Here is a 27,024-nt window from a genome sequence, read left to right on the forward strand (position 1 = left end):
TGTATACTTATGTATAAATATATATGTATACATGTAAATATGTATACACATATGTATACATATAAATATGTCAATTTAGACTTGAATCTGAAATCAAAGGAGATTTTATATTAAAAAGCAGGAATGTTGTCTATTTCTTTCACACTTAACTTACAGGTAAGTTCTTGTAAAAATTGTACTTAGATATTTGTAAATGCTGAAAAATTTGTATCTCAGTAAAGAGCAGAAATCTACATTAATGTTTTAATAGATTAATGATAATGTTTTAATAGATATCTTTATGTTTTAAAGAAATAATATAGTCTTAAGGCTTCATGGGAGGTAAATAAAATAGTTAATAGTGGGTATATTTGGGTGATGAGATTGAGGTGGATATCATAATTATCTCTGTGACTTTTCAAGTTTTCTGTAATGAGCATGGCTTAATTTTATAGTCAGAAAAAATGTTGATTTAAAATGACTCTCATTTATTCATCGGAGAAGGCAATGGCACCCTACTCCAGTATTCTTGCCTGGAAAATCCCATGGACGGAGGAGCCTGGAAGGCTGCAGTCCATGGGGTCGCTGAGGGTCAGACACGACTGAGCGACTTCGCTTTCACGCATTGGAGAAGGAAATGGCAACCCACTCCAGTGTTCTTGCCTGGAGAATCCAAGGGATGGGGGAGCCTGGTGGGCTGCCATCTATGGGGTCTCACAGAGTCGGACACAAATGAAGTGACTTAGCAGCAGCAGCAGCAGGGGCATTTATTTATAAGCCAGAAAGAAAAATACCAATACAGTATACTAACGCATATATTTGGAATTTAGAAAGATGGTAACAATAACCCTGTATACGAGACAGCAAAAGAGACACTGCTGTATAGAACAGTCTTTTGGACTCTGTGGGAGAGAGAGAGGGTGAGATGATATGGGAGAATGGCATTGAAATACGTATAATATCATATATGGAACGAGTCGCCAGTCCCAAGATACTGGATGCTTGGGGCTGGTGCACTGGGATGACCCAGAGGGATGGTATGGGGAGGGAGGAGGGAGGAGGGTTCAGGATGGGGAACACATGTATACCTGTGGTGGATTCATTTCAATATTTGGCAAAACCAGTACAATATTATAAAATTTAAAAATAAAACAAAATTAAAAAAAAAAAAAGAATTCAAATGAGTCATTAAGAAGGACTCCCTACATTTATCAGCTTGGCCTGCTATAAGAAAATACCACAGGCTGGGTGGCTAAAAAAACCAGAAATTTATTTTCTTGCAGTTCTGGAGACTGGAAGTCTAAGATCAGGGTGCCAGCATGGTTGGATCCCTGTGAGAATCCTGGCTTTCAGAGAGTCACCCTCTTGCTCTGTTCTCACATGACAGAGAGAGAAAACAAGCTCTCTAGTATCTCTTCTTATGAGGGCGTTAATCCCATCATGAGGGTTCCATACTCATGACTCCATCTAATCCTGATTACCTCCCAAAGGCCTCCTCTCCAAATATAATCACATTAGGGATTAGAGCTTCAGCATATAAATTTTGGAGGCACCTAGACATTTAGTCTCTAACATTCTCCTCACTCAAATTGGCAATATACAAGATTACCAGATATGCATCTAACATTGAAAAAGACTTGTAGGCTATAAATAAAAAATGATAGTTATCGCTGGATGATAGAAATATAGGGAATTTTCTCCATTTTTTGTGAATTTCAAGTATATTACTTTTATAACTGAAAAGATACAATAAATACTATTTTAAAAGGAAAATGAAATACTACAGAATGGAATGTAATATTCCATAATAATGTTGCAAATTTCAAAATCATTTTCTTTTATCTTCTTGCTTTTTGTGTGTGTGTGTGTGTCTTCAGCACGTAGAGCACCCAGGTATGGGAACACAGTGGAGCTCAGTGCTGCTGCTGCTGGTTCTCATTTTTCCTTTTTAACAGTAATGGCAATGTTCATGATAATGAAACATGCCAGTGGGCATGTAATATAGGAAAGGGAAATAGAAAGTAGCCACAAAATCAGGACACGCATAATTGTTAAAGTTTTTTCTGAGTTGTTATAAATAGAATAGCCCATTCATTGTCTTTACTTTTAGAACTCTTTAGTTTCTTAGATTCTAAAAAAAATGAATTAGTTAAAAAAAAATGAGTTAGTGGCTCATTTTTCATTAACTTCCAATTGCAAATGTAATATAACCTCCTTGAATCTACACAATAAAATGGCAGGGAGATGTGACAGTGAGAAAACTTGACGTCAAACTTCCAGTCTGTTTCATTCCAAGCGCTGATTTGAGTTTAATACCTGAGGTTGAAGAACTGTTTTTCCCTCTATAATGCATCTCCTCTCTCCTCTCCTCTCCTTCTAATGCATCATTTCTTATTACGCTCTACCTTGTGTGTGTAATCTGTCATTTCCTTCTTTAAAGAAAATTATCTATGATTTGTCCTCAATTAACCCCACATTTGAGTGTAATATTTCTAGTTTTTTTTTTTTTAACTCTGTAAATCAATAGGTAAGAAATGCCCTTCAAGATAGTGATTTTTTTTTGTCACACAGGAAGCTGTCTGCTTGCCAAGTAAATCATGATGTGATATATTATTTCCAGTTGCTATAATTTTCAATATTTAGTGTGTCAGTCATACTAGGTCATGATTCAGTTATTTAACTTCACTTATGTCTATATTTTAGATGAGAATCCTTTCCCCCATTAGTAGATTTTAATTTCCTTCTCTTTCACAGTCAAATTCCAAGCATGCCTTATAAAACTAGCCACAAAATACACACATGAACAAATCGTTTTTGTGTGTACAAGTAGACTCGAAAATATTCACTAGTAAACTGTCTCTGAAATTATAAATTTGTCTTCTTAAATGTCATTTTTGTTTTTAACACTTTATATCACTTTTTATCACTATTTCTTTATTAATTTGATTGCTAGATATGCAACAAACATATCTAGGTAACTCTCTGTCTTGCATTGACATAAGCTGTTTATTGGGAGCTTAAAAAAAAATCTCACAAGTGATCTTCAGAGGTGAAAAAAGTAAATTGTTCTGAATTCAGGGCTGTGTGTACACCATAGTTAATCTATTACTATTGAATAAATTGCTTTCTGAAATTGTTTTGGTAATATTGAAAAAGCAATTTTCTTTCCCTCTCTCTCTCTCTCTTTTTTTTTTTTTTTTACCAACAGGACACAAAAATCGCTTCATTGGAGCGAAACATAAGGGATCTTGAGGATGAGATCCAGATGTTAAAAGCCAATGGTGTGTTGAACACTGAGGACCGTGAAGAAGAGATAAAACAAATAGAGGTTTACAAAAGTCACTCCAAGTTCATGAAAACCAAGGTATGTATAGTCCAAAGTTATAAACTTTTATATTCTTAATGTGACTGGAAAGTTATGGTTTATATACATACTTTCCCCAAATACTCACATAATCTGCTTTATGTGATACATGAAATATATGGACAATAAAGAAGAATGAGGAAATTTTTTAGTTCAAAAGCATAGATTCCAGAAAAATCAGATAAAACTTTAGGTAGAATTTCTACTTACTAAGGGGTTCAGGATTTTCTAATGAATTCTTTCAGTGTTCCTCTGTCTTGGGAATTAACATTTATTTTTAATAGTCTTTGCTCTCCAAATTTCCTGAGATTTCATAAGTTTGCTATTTTTAAAAGTTTCTATCTTTGCCAAATTTCTGGCCCATTCCTGGAAGGTGATGAAAGGTTAATCTTGGAAGCCAATTTAACTGATTTGAATGGTATGAAGATATTTTGGTTTTAATATAGTATTTGACAGTACTGATTTTGAGTCCCAGTACTATCATTTGCTGAAAATATTCAATCTCTGTGAGCCTCAGTTTCTTCATCCATGAAATACTGATAAGAAAAAGAAAAATACCTTCATCATCGGGTCGCTTTGACAATTCCAGGAGATTATGCATTTAAAATACTTACTCCCTTGACTGATCTCTAGAAAGCATTCAGTCATGTGAGACATTGTTGTTGAGTGTAATTATTGTTACCTATTGCTGTGGAATATTTATGAAATATTATTAGAGTAATCGTTTCCATTACTTTTTATCAGTATTGCTAGTTTTAAAGAATTTGGCTTGTATTTTTCAAAATGAAACTTTGAGTTGCAAATGGACAAATCACCTGAAAATCTGTTCTTTTTATATATGCAGAATTATTTAATTTATGAGCAGCCCAATTGGCCTTTAGAGACTTCGAAATACTTTTATTTATTCCTCTATTTAAGCCATTTTATTTTTGAAGACAATAACCACACCAATTAAAATTATTTTTTTCCTACCACTTCCTCTTAAGTACCCCTGTTCTTATTCTAGGTTTTGCTGTTTGTTGCCTTATAAAATGCAGCAGAGTTGAGTGATGCGCACTTCTGTGAGAAGGCAATGGGAAGTGGAGAGGATAACTGCTTAAGTAATGATTATGATTTTTATCAGTTGTGAAATACATGGATAGTCTTTGCAGAGAATTTGCAAAATTACAGGAGAGAAATAATATCTAGTGTTTACTTTACTCTGTATGTATGTGTACATGTGTTTCTCTAGGAAAAACAAAAACCATGCTATACTTCTGTCAACTTCCATCTGTAAGTTAATGTTGAGATTTTGACTAAAAATTTTCATCAAGGAGTAGAGATATGAGAAGGAGAATGTCCAGTGTATTTTAATGTAACCCCTTGCTTTTAGTGATGGACACAAAATGCAGAGCAGGTTTCCTTGCTAAGTTCTCCCTTCTGGTTTCTTTTTTGCAATCCTTTCCTCATAGAGAGTTGAGCTGACATGCCACAAGCACAGTAGTAGGGTGGCCTGCAGACAATGGCCAGATCACTCCAGGAATGAAGACCAGATGTACAGATCTGAGTGAATCCATGAAGATTGGGGGAAATAATTGTTTTGGCTCAAACTGTTCCTCCCCACCCTATCCTGTCATATATCAGTAGAAGATAGTTCAAGCCACTTGTACAACTGAAAATGCCTTGAAATTTGTAAACTCTGTCCTTCAATATAGATTGTGTCCCGGTGAATAAAACATGTATATGGTCTTCAGGAAGCAAGTGATGGCCTTTATTATCTCACAGTCTCCTGAGGCACCATCAATCCTTGAGCTAGTTTTAACTTTTAATGGTTAGTTACTTTCAAGGGTTTCCAGAGTGATCAAGTCGGAAGGATGTTCAAGGAGAGAAAAGGAGTTAGGTGAAAAGAGTGCAGGCTGAAGACTGAAGCAGACTCTGGCAGATTTCTAACCTGCCCTTGATAGCTACATGATCTTCAGGAGTGACTTAAGTCACTCAGCCACACTTTCCTCATCTATGAAGTAGGGGCAGCACTGCAAAACTTAGAGAGTGACTCAAAATGTTAAACAAAACTCTGCAGTTAAAGCACCCGAGTCAAAAAAGTAGGCGATGACTATATCCATTATTATTGAAGAAATATAATCAAATATATTAATAATTTTAGTAAGTGCAAAGAGGAACTAAGGAGCCTCTTGATGAGGGTGAAAGAGGAGAGTGAAAAAGCTGGCTTAAAGCTTAACATTCATAAAACTAAGATTATGGCATCTGGTCCCATCACTTCATGGCAAATAGATGGGGAAACAGTGAAAGCAGTGACAGATTTTTTTTCTTCTCAGGCTCCAAAATCACTGCAGCTGGTGAAATTAAAAGATGCTTGCTTCTTGATAGGAAAGCTATGACAAACCTAGACAGCGTATTAAAAAGCAGAAACATCACCTTGCTGACAAAAGTCCTTGTAGTCAAAGCTATGGTCTTTCCAGTAGTCATGTACAGATGTGAGAGTTGGACCATAAAGAAGGCTGAGCACTGAAGAATTGATGCTTTCGAACTGTGGTGCTGAAGAAGACTGTTGATAGTCCCTTGGACAGCAAGGAGATCAAACCAGTCAATCCTAAAGGATTGGGCTTCCCTGGTGGCTCAGCTGGTAAAAAATCTACATGGAATGCAGGAGACCTGGGAGACTTGGGTTCAACCCCTGGGTTGGGAAGATCCTCTGGAGAAGGGATCAGATACCCACTCCAGTATTCTGGCCTGGAGGATTCCATGGACAGTGTAGTCCATGGAGTCGCAAAGAGTCGAACACGACTGAGTGACTTTCACTTTCCTAAAGGAAATCAATCCCAAATACTCATCAGAAGGACTGATGCTGAAGCTCCATTACTTTGGCCACCTGATGCGACGAACTGACTGATCGGAAAAGACCTGATTCTGGGAAAGATTGAAGGCAGGAGGAGAAGGGGACGATAGAGGATGAAATGGTTGGATGGCAATACCAACTCGATGGATATGTATTTGAGCAAGCTCCAGGAGTTGGTGATGGACAGGGAAACCTGGCGCGCTGCTGTCTATGGGGTCACAAACAGCTGGGACTCGACTGAGTAACTGAACTGAAATTTGAATTGCTAGTGTACTTCATGGTCCATTGTAGCCTATTTGGATAACTTTTCTACAAAGTTTGTATGAATGTGTTGCTTGTGAACGTCACAGATATCTGAGGAGTTAATTTGTGCAATAGTTGTTTACACACATTGACAAGGAAACTGTTTAGTGTCACCACTGGAGTTTCTTGAATTCTTTTGTTTATATGCAGGATTATATGGATAAAGCTTTCAATGGTGGATTTTGAGCTCTGTGGTCCCCAAAGGGGCACTAAAAGTTGTGCATGTTCAAAATATTTCCCATTTCCCAATCCTTACCACTTAGTTGGGAAAGTAAGAAATGTACTCAAAATACCACCCTGAAGACTTGATGGGAGGAGAGTTCATTTCTGGCTGGAATAATACAAGTTGTGCAAGGTTAAAGTTAGTGTTTTGTTTTTTGTTTTGGTCAAAATAACCAGATTGGTGAAACTACAGTGATAGGTCTGGGGAAGATTGCCAACTCAAATCTGTGTCTGAGCATACCTAGAAGGATATGTGAAAACACCACTCTGTCCCCAATTCTATACAGTTAAGGAAGTAGGAAGAACTCAAGTCTATATGAAATTACAGACTTTTTCAAAAAATAAATATTAGATTTAAGTTGCAAAAATCTAGAGATTCTGAAATGTACTTGGGAAATGGAAATGTAATTGTTAAACTCATTTGGTTTACTGAAGCGGTGGTAGACACGGAAATCATAAGGTGACTTTGGATCCCATCTAGCAGAAAATGGTAAGTTTAATGCAGGGACAGTTGATTTCAGAAACTGTTGTTTTAATAGTTCACAAAAACTCAGAGTCATGGTAGAGGAACACTTCAGAAATTCTTATGAAATGCTGCACAAGGAGGGGACTAGAACTCTTTGAAACTAAATCTGAAAATTGCAGCTGTATATTGTTACTTCTGCCTGTGGCTTGTAATCAACATATAGAAAGCTTAAGAGTGCCCTTTCTTTTACCAGGTGTTCTGGAGAGGCAGAATCTTCAGGGTTTACGATGGTGCCAGGCTTGGCAGTGCCCACTGATCTGTTACTTTAATAGAGGTCTAAATGTGTTCTGTCTTAATTACTTGGAAGCTTACTTTTTTTAATTAAAAAAAAGATTTTAAAAGTTTTAAAGTCAACCTAATCATTAAAAAATAGGTCCTAGAGTATCTATGTTCTCATTTGCTTATATTTTTGAAATTTTAGCTGAAAAGTACTTTCATGACCCGTTGGTGATACAATTAACTCAGCATTTGATTCCTTGTCATCAATCTCAATTTCTGTGTGTAACTATTTGCTCCAAATAGATAATTGCTATCATCACTTAGTCGCTAAGTCGTGTCTGACTCTTGCAACCCTATGGACTGTGGCCCGCCAGGCTCCTCTGTACATGGGATTCTCCAGGCAAGAATACTGGGATGGGTTGCCATTTCCTTCCCCAGAAATATATAATAAAGGCAGCTAATAGTGATATATACAGACTCATTTTCAGAGATAGAAGTGTGTTGAAATACTTTTAAATGTTTCAATGAAAAATTGACATTGCTGTTGTTCAGTCACTAAGTTGTGTCTGACTCTTTGGGACCTCATGCACTACATCACGCCAGGCTCCCCCATCCTTCAGTATCTCCTGGAGTTTGCTCAAATTCATGTCCATCGAGTCGGCGATGCTATCTAACCATCTCATCCTCCGCCATCCCCTTCTCCTTTTACCTTCAGTCTTTCCCAGCATCAGGGTTTTTTCCCAATGTGTCAGCTCTTTGCTTCAGGTGGCCAAAGTATTGGAGCTTCCACATTAGCTGAGAATCTGATAAAGAAACAATGTTGTATGCAAAGTGAGTGCTGCTTGGATTAATTATTAAAATGAGTAAAGACAGTAGGTTGGAGGGAAAGGAAGTATTTTAAGCAGTCCCATGAAATAGCATGTGCTTCCATTTTGTTGCTGAGCAGATGCCTGGGACTGGTAGGGCCTCTTGCAAGCTTTGTGATTAGATGAAGTAGCAGGGAAGACCTAAATAGCCATGATATCATAAATAGCCATGACATAACATTTTTGAAATAATAGAAGGTGAATTTCAAAAATGTAAAGGCAGAGTTTAGAATCGCAACTTGTGCAAAGCCTGGGATACCAGATATAGTCAGTCAGGATGAAAAGACATGCATCTTTCAAGCCCTCTGGCACATGCATGTTGTCCCTGAGAACTGAGACTCAGAGACCTCCCAAGCTGTGCAACTCTCCCCTGTTGGAAAGTCCAATTTCTACCCACACTCACAAGGTTTAGAGGAATCAAAGTGTGATGGCAGAATGTAAGAGGCTATGAAAAGCATGAGTTACCTCAGCAGCACTGTTAAGGCTTTAAGAATGGAATGTACCATATAAATAATTGTTTTCCTACTAGGGAAAGAATGATGGCATCCCCTGTTGTATACAAGGCTTTGTTCCTAGATTCACACATTTTCATCTACTGACCCCAGTACTTCTCTGTTAGCTACTCCCTCTGCAGTGTTTGCCAAAGATGCCACTCTGCTGTCTTAGATCTCCCCCTTTATTCTCAATTTGTAACACATTTTCTTATTAACCTCTGATGGATTACAAACCTCATAACCCAAACTGCATGATAATAAGCACATCACTTTCTAGATGTGAGGGCCATATCTGCAGTGAAAAAGAAGCTGTTTTCCTTGGCGGAGTAGGCTTTATTGGTGTTAGTTGTGTCACAGATGTAAGTGATAGAAGAACTTTCAGACGAGATGAAGTGTGCCTGATGTCCACATGGACTTCATATAAAGCATGTGATGTAATTCTGATTGGTTTTTCTTCTTCCCATCATGGAGACAGACCTTCCCCAGCCTCAGTTCTCATGTATGTTCGATTGCATCACTTTTCATTTTTATTGAGTTTATGGCTATAAAAGAAGCCAAAGGCATATTTTTATGGAAGAATATGATTTTTTTACCCCACAACTATATTCCCCTTAGAAAAACTTTTTTTCCTGTTATTGTCTGCATAAAATATTTAAAATTTACCTCACGGCAGTGATAGTCTGCAAGTTATTTAAAGCAACTGCCTATTAATATTTATAGACTGAGATAGTTTTATCATTATCAATCTATTTTTATTGAATGAAGTAGCTATATGTAGAACCTGCCATGTCTTCCTTCCTATTAAATACCATTCCATTGATGTTAATTTCTTTCACATTCCTCTCTCAATACCCCACTCCCATATGAGATTTCTACTCCGATATTTGTAGACGTTAGCACTAATCAGCTTTTTTTTCTTTACTATAAATATCATCATTGTTTCAGCATGTAGAGTTGAAAGTTTTTTGAGTTTTATTTTCAGATGAATCAGTTTCATATGTTGAATCAACTATATACTGTAATGTCAACTATTCCTTGAGTAGTTGCTGATCACAAAAGATTTAATTCATTTTATAATTTTCTCTTTTCCCTCATTTTATTTATATTCTGTTCTTGTGTGTGAGAAAAAGAGAGGGCTATAGGGAGAGGACTTACTTTGTTGTAGCTAAAAATCATAGACTCGTGATTTCTTAAATTACAAAGAAATAATGTATTTCATGGATTGCACAGACCTGAGTAGTGCTGCCACCCAGACACACATACTCGAAGTGCATTGATAATCTCGCACAGTTCTTTTTAGTGAACTTTTCAGCATACTCAGAATTCTTCTTAAGACTGCCTTCCGGGCAGCCATTACCAAACCTGTAGATGTGGCAAGTATGATGAAACCTGTATGTCCCCCTATCTAGTCTGAGTGCACCCTGCAAGTGGGGTTCTATATCAACTTTTATAGTTAATTGCTGAACCCTGAAAATTTCTGAAGATGGAGGTCTCACTTCTTTTTAAGCATCTCACTCTGTTTATGCTCAGTAGTTATCAGTAGCTTGGTTCTTATTTAGCTAGTTTCAATTACTGGGACAAAAATGATGGATCAAATATAGTTTAAAAACATACAATTTAAAATGTACTTATGAACTTTGAAGTTAGAAAGAATCTGAAGGGCCAAGATTAAGCCAAAGCAGGGGACTAGAGTGAAAACTACAGCCCTGGTTCTATCTTCTTCTTTTTTTTTTTTAAACTATTTTGTCCACTCCAGGGCTTAGTAGCAGTGTATGGTATCTTTATTGTGACATGCTGGATCTTTAGTTATGGCATCCAGGACCTAGTTCACTGGCCAGAGATCGAACCCAGGCCCTCTGCATCGAGAGCGTGGAGTCTCAACCACTGGACCACCAGGGAAATTCCTGATTTTGTCTTCTTGTTGGCTTTGCTAGACAGATGAACTTGAGCTTTAGTTTTCACAGTCACAGTGACACTGAAGGAAAGTGACAGAAGCTTGAGCCTGCTCAAAATGAGGAGCCAAGCAGGAATCCCACTACCACGTAAAGCTGGGATCCCAGACAGCTAGACTCTTAATGCAGGAGTAAAGTAAAAATAAATTGCCCACTCTATTCTCCTCCCACCTAGACTAAGGGGCTCCAGGGAAAATCATTTATTTACCTATTTTAAGTCTTTGAGCCAAGATAAAGGTGAAAAAAACTAGCAGTGAGAATCTGTAACCACAGCTGGCTCTTAGGCAGATGTGCAGTGTGAGGTGATCCAAGAATTTTCAGTATATAATGTAGTTTAAAGGAGTCCGTGGTTGGTAGTGCCCAGGAATTGGCTGAGATAAATGTTCTGAAGGACCACATGTTCAACTAAGACCCCTCAGTATTTTTCTCCAGAGAAAGTTCCAAAACATGTGAGTAAAAATTAAAAAAAATTTACAAAACCTTCAAGAAAGCAAGCCACTGTAAGCAAAAGCCAGTAGAAAGAATGAACAGCAGAACTAGAAGGGAAAGACTTCAGAAACTGAAATTTTAAGACAAACACTATGAAATAAGTATGTTTAGTATGTTAAATCGGAGAAGGGAATGGCACCCCACTCCAGTATTCTTGCCTGGAAAATCCCATGGGTAGAGGAGCCTGGTGGGCTGGAGTCCATGGGGTCACGAAGAATCGGACACGACTGAGCGACTTGACTTCACTTTGACTTTTCACTTTCATGCATTGGAGAAGGAAATGGCAACCCACTCCAGTGTTCTTGCCTGGAGAATCCCAGGGACGGGGGAGCCTGGTGGGCTGCCGTCTATGGGATCACACAGAGTCAGACACGACTGAAGCGACTTAGCAGTAGCAGTATATTAAATAAAAGAAGGAGTTGAAAATATGGCTAAAAGGCAAGAGGCTATAAAAATACCAAGGAAATTTAGAAAGAAGCAAATAAAATGACTTAGAAATGGAAAAATATAAAAATGGAAATTTTAAAGTTTGAGAAATATATTTAATTGCAGAGTGGTCATAGCAGAAGAGAAACTTAATAGACTAGAAAATAGGGCAGAAGAAATTAAATGAAAGATAAAAAGATAGAAAACATTAAAGATGCATAGAAGATAGAATTAGAAGATCTAGCACAAATCTAATCCAAATTCTTGAAGAAAGAGAGATGAAATAGGGGCAGTTATTATTCAGAAGCCATATTTGAAGAGATAAAAGAGATAAAAGCTGAGAATTTTCACAGGTATCAGTCTACAAATTCAGAAGTCTTAAAATACCCAAAATAGGATAAATAAAATGAAATCTATTTGCATCAAAATAAAGACATAAAATCTTAGAGGCCAAGAAAAAGTCTTAACAGAACATTTGTCCAAAGGAGATATATGAATGTCTAATAAGTATGGAAAAAGATATTTGTTAACATCTTAGTCATTAGAGAAAGCAAAACCATAAGGAGATAACCACTATATACTCACTGGAATGATGACGAATGGAAAGACAGATGATAACAAATGCTGGTGAGGTTTTAAAGAAATTAGAACCCTTATATGTTTCTTCTGCTAAATCACTTCAGTTGTGTCCGACTCTGTGCGACCCCATAGACAGCAGCCCACCAGGCTCCCCCATCCCTGAGATTCTCCAGGCAAGAACACTGGAGTGGGTTGCCATTTCCTTCTCCAATAAAATTGTATAGTCAGTTTGGAAAGCAGGTAGAAATTCTTCAGAAAGCTAAACATAGTTACCATGTGACCTAGCAGTTTCACACCTGTGTTTATATCCAAGAGAAATGAAAGCATATGTCTCCACACACTTGTACATAAATGATCAAGCAGCATTATTAATAGTCAAAATGTGGAAACAATTTAGGTGTCCATTATCTGGTGAATGGATAGAAACAATCATGTATATTCATACAGTGAAATATTACTCAGCTATAAAGAGCAATGAAGTACTTATACATGCTACAACATGGATGAAACTTGAAATGTTGTGTATGTTATGGAAGCCAGTGACAAAGTACGTATATTGAAGAGTGCATTTATATGAGATTCCCAGAAAAGGCCAGTCCATAATGTAGATTATTGGTTGCCTAGGGCTAGGTGTAGAGGATGAGGAATGAAGAGTGACTTTTCTACTTAAAGTTTCATATTAAGATCATGGAAATGTTCTAAAAATAAAAGTGTAATCAAATGTCATGCACATATATGGAATATTGCACCCAACAATTGTTGGATACATAATCTTTTTAAGCACATAGTATACAGAATGCTTCCCTGGTGGCTCAGACAGTAAAGCATCTGCCAGCAATGCGGAGACCAGGGTTCAATCCCTGGGTTGAGAACATCCTCTGGAGAAGGAAACGGCAGCCCACTCCAGTACCCTTGCCTGGAAAATTCCATGGACGGAGGAGCCTGGTAGGCTACAGTCCATGGGGTCGCAAAGACTCAGATACAACTGAGTGACTTCACTTTTCACTTTCATACAGAATGCATTTATGATCACTGACTACATACTGTGCATAAAGCAAGATGCACCAAATTTCAAATGAATACTGTAGAACAGACCATGTTCTCTACTCACAAAGCAAGTAAGACATAAAAAAAAGAGATAACTAGCAAACATTTATGTATTTGGAGATTAAGGAACACATTTTTAAGTTATTCATGGTTCAAGGAATAATAATGGAGATTGGAAAATATTTAAGGCTGTACCATAATGTCAAGGTATATCAAACTACAGAGAGTGAGCTAAAGTGATACTGACAGGAAAATATATGCTCTTAAGGCTCATACATGGAAAGAAAAAAGTATGAAAATTAGTGAGATAATATTCCAACTTAAGCTTAGGAAAAGAAAATAGAATAAACCCAAGGAAAGTATGAAGAAGAAAATAATTTTAAAATTAGAGCCAAAACTAATCAAATAGAAAATTAAAATGTTGGATGATCAACAGAACCAAAATTGGCTCTTTGAAGAGGTTATTTAATGGGACGTGCTTCTGCTGAGATTCTTCATGTTGATATATGGCAAAACCAATACAATATTGTAAAGTTAAAAAATAAAAAAGAAAAAGAAAATAATTAAAAATAAAAATATTAGGAATGAAAAAAGATAGTCATAGATACCATAATATCAAATATAAATGAGTTTTATGAAAACTTCATGCCAACAGGGTGAAAATTTAGATGAAATGAAAGTCTTTTAATGAAAATAACTTAGCAAAATTGATTCACATAATTAGAAACATGGATATTCCTATAATCATTAAAGATGGATGAAGTAAGGAATGGTCTTTGGAAAAAGAAAATACCAGCTCTGGATGATTTTTTGGGTGATTTTTAATGAACTTCAGTGAAAAAAAATTTGCAGTTTTACACAAATCATTTCAGAACACACTAAAAGAATGAACACTCCCTACTTTATTTGGAAGGCTAAATTGATGCTAAAACTTGATAAAGATAGCACAAGATAGGAAAATTACAAATCAGTCTTGCCCATAAATGTAGAAATGCTGACAAAATATTAGCAGGATGAATCCAGTAACATATAAAAATAATAATGCATCATGATGAAGTGGAGTTTTTCACAGTAATGCATGGAGAGAGTAATATTTTAAAAATACATTAATATAATTTATTTTAATATATTAAAGGTGAAAATGTGATAAATCATGAGGTGCAGAAAAATGCTGGATAATATTAAGCATTCTTTAATGATTAAAAAAACAACTCTTGGGAGAGTTGTAGTAAAAGGGAACTTTCTAAAACTTGAATGCCTGTAGAAAGCTAAAGCAAGCATTGAGCTTAATGACAAAATATTGAAATTCTTCCCTTTAAGACCAGGGACAAGACAGAAGCCACAAATTCCACCAGGAATATCAGAAAAGTTCCTCTCTGTCTTTCTGCGTGACTGGCATAGACTTCTTCACAGCCAAGTGGTCACAGGCTGGTTGGACTTCTGTCCTTGTGGTTAGCTTCCAGTGAGAGGAAGCTAAAGCTGCTAGTTCTCCTAGAGGCTGGAACACGCATACCGACACTTGTTCTGCATTTTGCTAGCTGAAGCAAGTCACAGTCCAGTCCATGCTCAAGAGGAGGGTAAATAGACTCCTCCTTTAGTTTTGAAGAATGGCATATGTGTATAAGTAGGGAGAAATTGGTGGCAGTCATTTTTAGAGGACTTCTACCATAACTCCTAACAGACTGGCCAAAATGTAAAACTCCAATGACATATGATATTGGCAAAGACATGGAGTGATTGGCACATTTACACATTGCTTGTGACCATAGAAATTAATAAAGTCCTTTAGAAAACACTTTAATGTTATCTAGTGAATATGAAGATGTGCATACTCTGTGTTCCAGCTTTTTAACTCCTAGATTATTTTTTACAGTGTGTACCAGGTAGTATGTATTAGAATGTTCAGAATAGCATTTTTCATAATAGCAAAAAAAAAACAAACCTGGAAATAAGCCCAAATGTCTGTTAACAGCACAGTAGACAAATACATTTTTCTGAAGTCTTACAATGGAATACTGTTCAGTTCAGTTCAGTCGCTCAGTCGTGTCTGACTCTTTGTGACCCCATGGACTGCAGCATGCCAGGCTTCCCTGTCCATCACTAACTCCCAGAGCTTACTCAAACTCACGTCCATCACGTCAGTGATGCCCTCCAACCATCTCATCCTCTGTCGTCCCCTTCTCCTCCCGCCTTCAATCTTTCCCAGCATCAGGGTCTTTTCAAATGAGTCAGTTCTTCGTATCAGATGGCCAAAGTATTGGAGTTTCAGCTTCAGCATCAGTCTTTCCAATGAATATTCAGGACTGATCTCCTTTAGGATGGACTGGTTGGATCTCCTTGCAGTCCAAGGGACTCTCAAGAGTATTCTCCAACACCACAGTTCAAAAGCATCGATTCTTCGGCACTCAGCTTTCTTTATAGTCCAACTCTCACATCCATACATGACTACTGGAAAAACCATAGCTTTGACTAGATGGACCTTTGTTGGTAAAGTAATGTCTCTGCTTTTTAGTATGCTGTCTATGTTGGTCATAGCTTTTCTTCCAAGGAGCAAGCTTGTACTTTAATGAAAATGAAAATGAACACATTGCACAAATAGGAACTTGATTTAATCTTGAAGATATTAGATTGAGTAGAAAAAAGAAAAAAGCTAAAAAAGAAAACGCAGTGCAAACAAAGTTAACAATCATGCAAAATTAAATAGTGTAGAATTTACAGGTGCAGAAAAATAAGGTAAGCTTGAAATACAAATAAGAAAAGGATGAACACAAAATTTAGGGTGGTGATTGTTTCCAGAGAGGGAAAGGAAATAGAAATGGGTTGGGAATTGGGTAATTCTAGTGATCCTTTTAGTGAATTGAATAACAGATGTTTCTTGTATTATTTTTCTATTTTATGTATTTCTGATGTTCTTTTGTATCTTTTTAATATAGAATATAAGAAAAAAGATCCCTCAATGCTTGTTTTTGGGGGGTGAGGATTCTCTTCTGTTGAATGATGCTCTTGAATGATCATTTCCATTGTGGAGTATCAGAGAAGGTCTAGATTCTGTCTTGGGTAATTACCTTTCTTAGCTCCCTGTTGACCCTTCTGAGGACCATGGTCAATAGACCTTATTTTTTCTTGGATGAGTTGTGGGTTTGGCCAGGAAGCCTTCGTTCCATTGTGAACCTTGGTTCTCAGTGGTGTGGAAGATAGAAAGCATCTTGTGGACCTTACCTTTCCTGTTTTCTATTGTCAGTCGCCTTTGAAGACCCTCCCTGGACTCCTAAGACTAAGTGACTCCCAAGGCTGTATTTTTAAGCTCATGGTCTGCCATGTTGGAGTAATGATGACTAGCTCTTGAAAATTTAAGAGAATTCAGTAGTCCTCAAATGTAAAGAGTAGGAGCTGTAGCATATAATTTTTTGTAATTTCATTGTTTTACAGATTGATCAGCTGAAGCAGGAGCTTTCAAAGAAAGAGTCAGAACTTCTTGCCTTACAAACAAAGCTTGAAACTCTCAGCAATCAGAATTCAGATTGCAAGCAACACATTGAAGTGCTTAAAGAGTCACTTACTGCCAAAGAACAGAGAGCTGCCATTCTTCAGACTGAGGTAAGGTACTGTTTCAGGAAAGTAGACATTGAATTGACAGCAAATATCCTACCCAAACAGCTTTCATTAGAAGACTCCCTTATCCAAATCCTTGGGGCCAGATACATCTTGGATATCAGGTATCTTGGGGATTTTGGAAAGGTAAGATCTGTTGCATGAATCACAGATTGTCTAACACTCCCAGTGGGGTTGCAGCAATAGCCCATAAACAAATATATGAATATTTGTACAGAGAAAAAAATTTTTTTACACTTAAGTAGAATAATTAAAGTATATATAAGAAACCTCCTATTGATTTGTGTTAGGTTGTTCCACCAAAGGAGTTTGCTTTTCTTTTCTTTTTTTCATTTTTTGGAGATTTTATTTTTTTGGATGTTGGAACAACAGATAATGATTGAACCTGAAATGGTTTCATTTTATCAAAAATCATAAAAGCAAGAGAATGTCATCTAACTTCCTGTTACTGTGTGTCTGTGTAGGCTTCACTCCTGGTACCCTTATGTTTCTTACTTCCTAAAGAGTGTCCTCAAATTTCAAGATTATTTTACCATTTGAAGAAAGTTGATATTGTTTCAACTTATTCATACAGTTTCTTAAATGAAACGTGATTTTTATTTCTTATTCATACTTAGAAGAAAAAAAAAAACCTAAATAACTTGTTGCTATCCTACTTTGTTGCTTCTTCTCCTTGAATTATATCTTGGGTCTGCTAAGAAATGCAGAACACAAACTAGTTATTATATAAATAAAACAGTTACTAGAAAATAAATTATTACATGGAGTCAATAGCAAAGAAAACAGTGAATCTCCCTCATTTTTGTGTCGAGGCACTGTTTTACATGGATTACTTTAGAAGGCAGTCTACTTGAGTTACATGTTGTTTCTTGTGCTCTTGAAGCCATGTCTTTGCATGTGTTTGGGGTCTCTGGGGAAGTTTGGATTTTCTGTAGGAGTTACTGGGGCCATGGAGTAGATCTGTGCCCTCAGCCAAGGTGCAGGAAAATGCACAGAGGAGAAAGGAAACAGGCTCCAGGTTGGACAGGTCTTGGCCTGGACCTGATCGGTCTATGCATTTCATTGGTCAATAGGCAGTTAATTGGTAGCTTCAAACCAACACTGTCATTTTGGCCTCAATGATGTAGATATTTTACATTTAAGAAATATAATTTTTAGTTGTGTATAGTTCCACTGTGAATGTAGCAGCTTGGATATTTAAATTTTTAAGGCATAAATGTGAACTATGCCTTAATTGAAGGTTGACTTGTATAATATTTGAGGAAACAGCAGTGAATAGCAGTGATCCTAGAACTGTGCTAATACTATACTGTATTAGTATATATTATTACTATATAGTGTAATGACACTCCAGTACTTTTGCCTGGAAAATCCCATGGACGGAGGAGCCTGGTAGGCTGCAGTCCATGAGGTCGCTAGAGTCGGACACGACTGAGAGACTTCACTTTCACTTTTCACCTTCATGCATTGGAGAAGGAAACGGCAACCCACTCCAGTGTTCTTGCCTGGAGAATCTCAGGGATGGGGAAGTCCGGTGGACTGCCGTCTCTGTGGTCGCACAGAGTCAGACACGACTGAAGTGACTTAGCAGTAGCAATGCTATAAAACTATGCTGTCTAATACTATAGCCACCAGGCACATGGGTCTATTCAAATCTAGATTAATTAAAGTGCAGTTAAATTTAGCCGGTAGCTTCTCAGTCACACTAGCCACTGTTCATGTATTTAATAGTCATATGTAGTTAGAGACTAGTGTATGGGACAGCACAGCTATATATAGAACATTTCCATGTAGTACTTGTCTGTTGGCTTATTGGGACAAATCCTGCTCTCTGCCTGATTTTGTAAAGTTTTATTAGAACACAACCATACTCTTTCATCTATGTGCTGTCTTTGGTTGCTTTTGTGTTGAAAATATTTACTCTCTGGTCCTTTACAGAAAAAGTTTGCCATGTATGGCGTGTGATTTCTTGGTGAGAGGATTGATTGGGAATTTGCATGCCTGGTTTGTCTTTTCTCTAACAGTCTTACTCTGAACAGGGTCAGATTTGCTAACCTCCTTTCTATGAGCACAAGCTTTTCTTTAAAGTGGACATTCACACAGCAACAGGTTGTATCACAGTTGTCTTACATTGACAGTAATACTGTCACTACTAATAAAGTTACTGTAATTGTGTTGCTGTGTAGAAGGAAACTTAAGATGCAAGGCAGTCTGTTGAGATATGGCCCAGGCTTCTTGATAGTTCCCCTGCAGAAGGAAAGAATGAGAAAAGTCAGCTTAGAAAAGCTTACTATCTTCCTTTCATGGCCTTGTATTGATGCGTGCTCTATTCCCCAGCCTCTCTTCCTTTTGTTATTCTGTCCCCTTGTATTTTGCATCTCTCGAATTAATGTAGTTCAAATTAGACCTATATATATTTCATGAAAAAGACAGTGGCGACATTATATGGATAGCTTTCATCCCACATTCAATAATTAAAATGACCCAATAAAGAGACGGCACTTTAAAGTAGAAAAAATTATTCTCCATGTGTAGAGAAAGTGAGATGATTTTCTGGTTTTCTGCTTTGAAGTTGGGAGTGTGAGATTAATGATTTTATCAGCTGGAAACATACAAGGAATTTTCTTTTGCCTTTTTTCTTCTTTTAAAATCTTCGTAAATGGAAATGGAAAGAGTTATCTAATGATATCCATCTCTTAGAGGAAGCAATTTAGGTTGAAATTAGCTCTAATTGTTGGATCATAGGCAAAGGATATTTGGCAGCCCAGTAAAATACATTAAAGTGATTTTCCTGCTTCTTGGCAAAACAGAGGAAAATAAGAGTCTCCCTACCTAATGTGGGTTAGTGGGTGAGTATTCAGTAGGTGAGATGTTTCCTTGTGCCCTACAAGGAAAGAACTGAGTTTACATTCTTATGAAAGGTATGGTTTCATCCTTGGAAGAGGTTATAAGTGATAGCTCCTTCCAGGTAGATTCCTAAGTCTTTACTGAATGTTCTTGCCAAAATAGAAGATGACTTTCTCTAGAATGGGAAGAGGCCTTCCGGCATCTCTGGAAAACCTTTGCCATTAGCTGTTTTTGGCTTCTCTTTTAGAATATGGTGAAAGTGACAGATGTTACTGACTCAACAGTTCATCTCCATAAGGAAGCCTTTTACCACCATGCAATTTGCATTTGGGAGGTGGTAGGTTGAAGGGTGGGACAAGGGGGGAGGCAAGTTGTCTGGGTTTGTGGCTATGTGGCTTGGCTCCTGGATAGATTTGTTTTAACTTGTACAGATGCCCAGATGCTCTTTGACATGTGTGCAGTAAATCAATGGAATAATAATTACACACATACACACACACACACACACAGACACCACATAGCTCTTAACATAGCATTTTACTTTTTAAAATAGCTTCAAAGAACCCTAACGCCAAGTATCTTATTTTGCTACTTCCCTTGATGTTTTCCACGTACTAATTTACCCTTATCAACCAACGCATTAATTTCATGTGCATAGAGATAATAGTAAATTGACTTTAGTGCCTTGACTTTTATGAATTTCAATGAATAATTGCCAACATATCCAGAAATTACAAAGAAGAAAGGCCTAGCTATTATTGTATCATCTGAAGTAAAATGTGATATGAAAAAGCAGCATTTAGAAGTGGGAGATGTGTGCACATGCCTTAATCTCCCCATTTAATCACTGTGACGTAAACAAGACTTAAATTTCTGAGCCTCCACATCTTGACTGTAAAACAGCAGCGTTGTGCCAGCTTGATGTGTCCATGTGAGAAATGTTTAGATTCTTCTAAAGGGTTTTAACTATCAGTTGTGTTGACTATCATCATTGCTGTGATTTTTATCACTATTGTATGTCAGAATATTTGGAAAACACTCCACCTCACTTCTCCTCTTACCATCCATTCTGTGTGTTCTACCTTTGTGGGTCTCCTTTGAATTTTTGGTATCTGCTTTTACTGAGTTCAGACTTTTATATTTCAATTGAGTCACTTTTTTATGTCTTAGAATGATGCAGAGAAATTAAAATACTACGAAAATGCCATCTATTTTGTTCTGGCTTCAAATTAAAAGGTGTCTGTGTGTTTTCTTGCAAGTACACTTTGCCCCAGCCCAGCATGATTCCCAAACTGCCAAGCATGATATCTCTTCTGTATGTTTTCTGGAAGATACGTTATATGATAGTGGAATATGATGGTTGCTTTTATACTCATTTCTGTTCAAAGTAGTTAGGGAAACCTTCTACTGGTCTAAAAGAAAACACTTGACAACCTGTTAATTAAAAAATGTATGGGTTTAGTGTTGAGAAGGTGAGAGGCAATACATGCAGGTTAGGTTAGTGGCAGCTCCTTGGCAATGATCCATAACATTTTTGATTTGGTTTTTAAATGTCATCAATATAAGAAAATGTTGTGCAGTCTTTTGGTTCACTCCTCAGAAAATTAACCTCAGCACATCCATACTTATATTCACATGCCATAACATATATACTTTCAGGTACTTTACATATACTCTGAAGCATTTCCAAGAGTTTCACATTAAAGATCCCTGCCCTATGGATTTCATGAATTTTTCATTCAACATATATATTTTGAATGACTACTATGTGCCACATTTGGTTGCTGCCTTTATTGAGTCAACATATAGTGGGTATATGGATATATGAAGGCAATGGCACCCCACTCCAGTATTCTTGCCTGGAAAATCCCATGGACAGAGGAGCCTGGTAGTCTGCAGTCCACGGGGTCGCTAAGAGTCAGACACGACTGAGTGACTTCACTTTCACTTTTCACTTTGCTGCATTGGAAGGAAATGGCAACCCACTCCAGTGTTCTTGCCCGGAGAATCCTGGGGATGGGGGAACCTGGTGGGCTGCCGTCTATGGGGTCGCACAGAGTCGGACACGACTGAAGTGACTTAGCAGCATGGATATATGATAAAGAGCTGATCAGAATACCTTGAATACTCACTGAATCCATTATCACTGGTTGGTAATAATCCCCCACAAAATCTTAATTGGACTTCATCTCTCTTTGCTTCTTTAAAAGCAGACAAAAGGAAACAAAGAAGCTAGAATTAAATGTTTAGCTCCTTTGACAACTGAAGTATGCAAGCTATATGAAAATATCCATTTATATCTCTTGTAATTTAAAGCTAACATTGCTAAGGGTTCCCTCCTGGTTCAGTGGTAAGGAATTCGCCTGCCAGTGCAGGAGACGTTACTTTGATCCTTGGTTCAGGAAGATCCCCTGGGGAAGGGAATGGCTACCCACTCCAGTATTCCTAAGGTGATTACACTGTTAATGTTAAGATTTTATGTTTTGATTTAAACTGATCCTCTGGTTCTCCTTGAGAAAAGGAATTATATTTATAGACTTACAGATTATTTCAGGAGTTACTGCATCTACTTAGAAATGCTTCAGTCAGCTATACTTTAGATAGACCCTCCCCTAAACTTGTCTGAAAAAGCAGCATATTATTTGATAATATTTTGTTAAGCATCTGTCATGCACAAGGTGCTGGATAATGTGGGATCCATAATCTTAGAGGATTTAGTAATTTAATTGCATTGCTCGAATGTCTCCTAAGTACAAGACGTGACTGCTCTGTTGACTTTCAAAAACTGTGGCTGTTTTCCACGCAATATGTTATTTTAAACTTGACTTACAGCTTGTGAATTTGGTATTGTTGTCCCCCTTTCTTAAGACTAGGAAATAGAGGTTCAGAGAGAATATGTATCTTGCTCAAGGTCACAGAACAGTGAGTGACAGACTTGGGTTCTCAAGTTCTAAAACTCTTAACTAGAAATCTAGCACTTTTCAAGCGTCCCAGTGGACCAAGGGTTTTCTTTGTGTTAAGTAAGTGATGTACATTATCTCATTTAATATTCATGGCAAAGGTTATGCCAGATTTTATAATTCTGTATTGAACAGGGAGGTTCACTAGGGATTCAAGAATGCTCACTAGATACAACCCTGTACTGTCTATGAATAGGGATAAGAATGAATAACTCTGAGATCATAAATTCTTACAGTAACATTGTGGCTATAGCAGTAGTACTGTGGGCATATTAATGTGGGATATTGTTGGGAGGATACCATTTTATGAAGTCTAGAATTCCAGTATATTAAGAAGAATTTTTTGTATATTATTTAATTTTTATTTCTTTAAAAATGTTTAGGATTGTGTATATATGTACATATTCATACATGCATTCACCCTTTGTAGGAAAAAAAAAAAGGAATGGACAACAGTATCTTACTGTGTTTTATTTTTGTTAGAGTCTCACATGATCTTTAAATGGTCTATGATACACTTACTGTACATATGTAGTATAAAAATTAAATGCATTCTTAAGAGAAATGGTGATGATAATTTCTTCAGGGAGATTGTGCAAGGTACTGGTGGAGGAGGAGGTGCTTTTTAAGCCCATGGCAGCGTTTTTTGTTCCTCTGAGTCATGGATGATTCAGTGTGATAACACAACTAGTGGAGCTGTCAGTTTTCATGATGAATCATAAAACCAAGCTTTTGACTATGAAAATGTCATTTTATGGAGACAAGACACATTTTATGAGTCCTTGCTTCTGGGTTTGTTTCTCATTGAAATGGGTCCTCCCCCCCACTTCAAGGTGAGGCCAAGACTCCTGGGTATAAAGGTCACCCTGACAAGGAGTTGGGAATGCTTTATGGTGTCCAGGGGCTGTGGGACAAGATGCACTCCCAAAGGGCTTTGCAAGCTGTTCATATGCTTGAGGAACTACTCCTTCTTCTAAACTCACACATGTTGACCAAAGGAGTTTTTTAAATGACTGTATTTTCCACAATACATAAGATGGGATTTACAAGGAATGCTCCTTTACTTTAAAAAAATAATTGCAGTTTTTCTTTTTACCTCTTGCCGCTGTTGACTGGCAATCAGTACAGTCCTTTCTAATCACTTTAGTCCAGCCTTCAAAGGATAATATTAGAATTGTCCTTTTTGAGATAGACTTTTGTTTAATGCCCTTCATAATCACAGCATTTAAAAGTGAATTGTTTTTTTCAAAAAGTTAGTAGCAAATGACAGAACCAACTTTTAAGACTGTCAAAACATCCTAGTGCCAAATCAGGGTGCATTGTATCACTTTTAAGAGTTGCAAGGAATGTCTTTAAAATTAATAGATGAAGGAGGTTGGTGAAAAAATATACAAAACAAAATCCTGGTGTCACTTGAATTTTTCATTCTAATCCTGTCATTGGCTTCACATTTTAAAATGTTTTTATTTGACCAGGAAAGGCATCATTTGAAATTTTTATTGATAACACTCTTAACTTCAAGAAAAAGACATAAACCTGCAAAGTTGTAACTATCATGGTGGCCACAATTGGGAGGTCTGCAAAATAGTTTATTACCAGTAGGAAAAAAATCTTGGGAACCACAGTCATTATAGGGGTCACCACCTCTGCTACGTGCATTTTATTTTTTTTCCCCTTTTCATTTTGAGGGTATGTATGATGCCAGTGCCAAACTACACACATTCCCCTCCCCTAATGTCTGTGGGCTTTGTTTTGATTCTCTCTTTATTAATGATGTGAAAACTTTGGGGTCACACAAAAATGAGCCAGGGTCAGCCTTTGGGGGCCCCAGAATGCTGAAAATGTCCTGGTATCTAGCTAGTGAAGACATTGTTTAAAGGAGCTAGGTTTCACTTGAGATTTTTAGCTGTTCTGCAGATTTTAGACACCCAGGTAAACTTTGCAAGTCAGCCTCATAATCTTGCTTTCTTAAGGTGAAATACAAAAGACTTGTGGTGGAGGAATGAAAATGTGTCCTGGTTGTTTGCAGTTCTGTGACTTTTTTTGAGGGGTCCTGTTAAAGGATGGTACAGGTAGCTACAAACATTATTTTATTCCATAGGTCCAGAGCCCAATGCTTTTGTTGTCATTGTTTAGGCTTTCAGAAAATGCCATATTTAACACTTTGTTAGTATAAAATTGCTTTTGACTTCTTAAACACAGGTGTTCAGTTTGAATCTTAATCAACTGTGAAATAGGTAGATGTCTAAAAGGAAATTCTATAAATTGTGAACATGACTCTGTTAGCATACTAAATGGATTAGGAAAATTCATTGTCTGCCATGTAACTGAACACCAGTGTGATGCGTGGACAAGAATTAGTCTTGAAAAGCCAATAAAATGGAGGAAAAAAGCAGAGCCTAGGAGAGGTTGATTGTGTGGGTTCCCCCCACCACAAGTGAATGCTGGTGCAGAAGAACTTGGACATCAGAATGGCTATTTAGAGGACGGCCAAGAAGGAATACATATGAGCAGACAACACAGAATTTATAGAGTAAAACCACAAACACCTTATTTTCCATTGTACTAAAATAATGATATTTTACAGTACCATTTTATATGTAATTCTGCTTTCAATTTTATATTGTTACTACAGCTCAAATCTCATTATAAATGTTCCAACAAAAATCCCTTTTTAATCAAAAACTTTCCAATCCTTAGCCCATTGTCAACTTACTTTGAACAACGTATTTTTCTAGTGAAACAAAGGAATTTGGTCCTTCTATCTGAGCTCATTGGGATGTTATTTGAACTGTGTGGCTCAACATGTAATTAAGATAATTGATTCATTTTAATTTCTGTATTACATCCCCTCATAATCTATATCCATTTTTGGCGGGGGGGTATAGAGATACGGCGTCAGAGCCCCTTATATTCTTTGAAAGAAAAGCAATAGATCAGTAGTGCTTTTTATTTCTGTTTTACAAAAGATGTCTATACTATATTAAGCTGCAACTTAAAGTGACAATATACAATTAGTTAATCATCTGTGAGACAGTACATGTCCATAGTAAGTGTTACCTACTGGTGAATGTTTTGCAGGAAAAAAAGAATATATTTATATCATGTCTGTGGGAAGCTGAAAATTGCCGCTTTAGAAAAGGAGATGACAGAATTTAGGAGGAGGAAAATCCAACCAAACTCTCACTGACCTCCAAGCTCACTTTCTTTCTTTCTTTTTTTTTGGTATGAATTTTATGGAAAACAGAATTTATTAAGTACTTCCATTTATTTTTTTTCCTTTTGGGATCACCATTTGGAAGTAACCAGCGTACATTGTGATTAAGTTCTCCCTGACACTGGACCCACATTTGTAACACTTGCCTCCATTCCTCTGGAAAAAGGATAACATTTGCTGTGGTTGGGCTTCTTTATGTGTGTATTTACATATCAAACCAAAATGTAAAGAGGGAAGTTAAATTGCAGGGCTTCTGCAAGAATCTTTTACCCATTCTCATATGAACTTTATTCTTTTTAAATTAAATACAGATATTTATTCTATACAGACATATATTTCACCCTTCTTGCTTTATTTTTTTTTAAAGGGGGAGAATACAACTTGAGGTAATAAGTTGTGTAGGGGAGGATCATTTTAACTCTAGAAATTTGTTTTTATGGCCAGCATTTCTTTCTTGAAGTTTGTGGAATTTATTTTCTTGCATTTATTTTTTATATTATTTAACATTTTCAGTGTAAGTAATTTATCAAATCCTTATTAATAGAATAATATTTGGCCTCTAAAATACTACTTGGCAGTTGTTAATTTGAAACTGGACAGATCGTAAGTTCTGTTATTAAGATCTTGTGAAATGTGAAGGGAATAAGATGACCCAGCTCCTCATTTACTGAGTGTGACTGCTTAGCTAGTGCCAGCAAAGCTGGGTGTCAGAGGGTTGGTTCTCCATAGCTATGACCACCTTTGGCAACTCTTGTGAGAACAGTTGAGGAAAAAGGGAAACGAGTGACTAGGAGAATTGCTTGGGACTGCCATGCGTTGGAGAAGGAAATGGCAACCCACTCCAGTGTTCTTGTCTGGAGAATCCCAGGGACAAGGGAGCCTGGTGGGCTGCCGTCTGTGGGGTCGCACAGAGTCGGACACGACTGAGCGACTTCACTTTCACTTTTCACTTTCATGCATTGGAGAAGGAAATGGCAACCCACTCCAGTGTTCTTGTCTGGAGAATCCCAGGGACAAGGGAGCCTGGTGGGCTGCCGTCTGTGGGGTCGCACAGAGTCGGACACGAGTGAAGCGACTTAGCAGCAG

General features: G+C 37.1%; 1 protein-coding gene across 1 annotated transcript in view; it reads left to right on the plus strand.

Annotated features, from left to right (window-relative positions):
• Positions 1-27,024, plus strand: part of ERC2 (ELKS/RAB6-interacting/CAST family member 2) — an 882,456-nt gene that overhangs the window by 308,173 nt on the left and 547,259 nt on the right. The window contains exons 5-6 of the mRNA XM_010851669.1: positions 3,188-3,343; positions 16,732-16,899. Coding sequence (XP_010849971.1) covers positions 3,188-3,343; positions 16,732-16,899 — 324 coding nt within the window. The remainder of the gene's footprint in view (positions 1-3,187; positions 3,344-16,731; positions 16,900-27,024) is intronic.

Source organism: Bison bison, unplaced genomic scaffold (assembly GCF_000754665.1).
Source record: "Bison bison bison isolate TAMUID 2011002044 unplaced genomic scaffold, Bison_UMD1.0 scf7180017864304, whole genome shotgun sequence".
Lineage (NCBI taxonomy): Eukaryota > Metazoa > Chordata > Mammalia > Artiodactyla > Bovidae > Bison > Bison bison.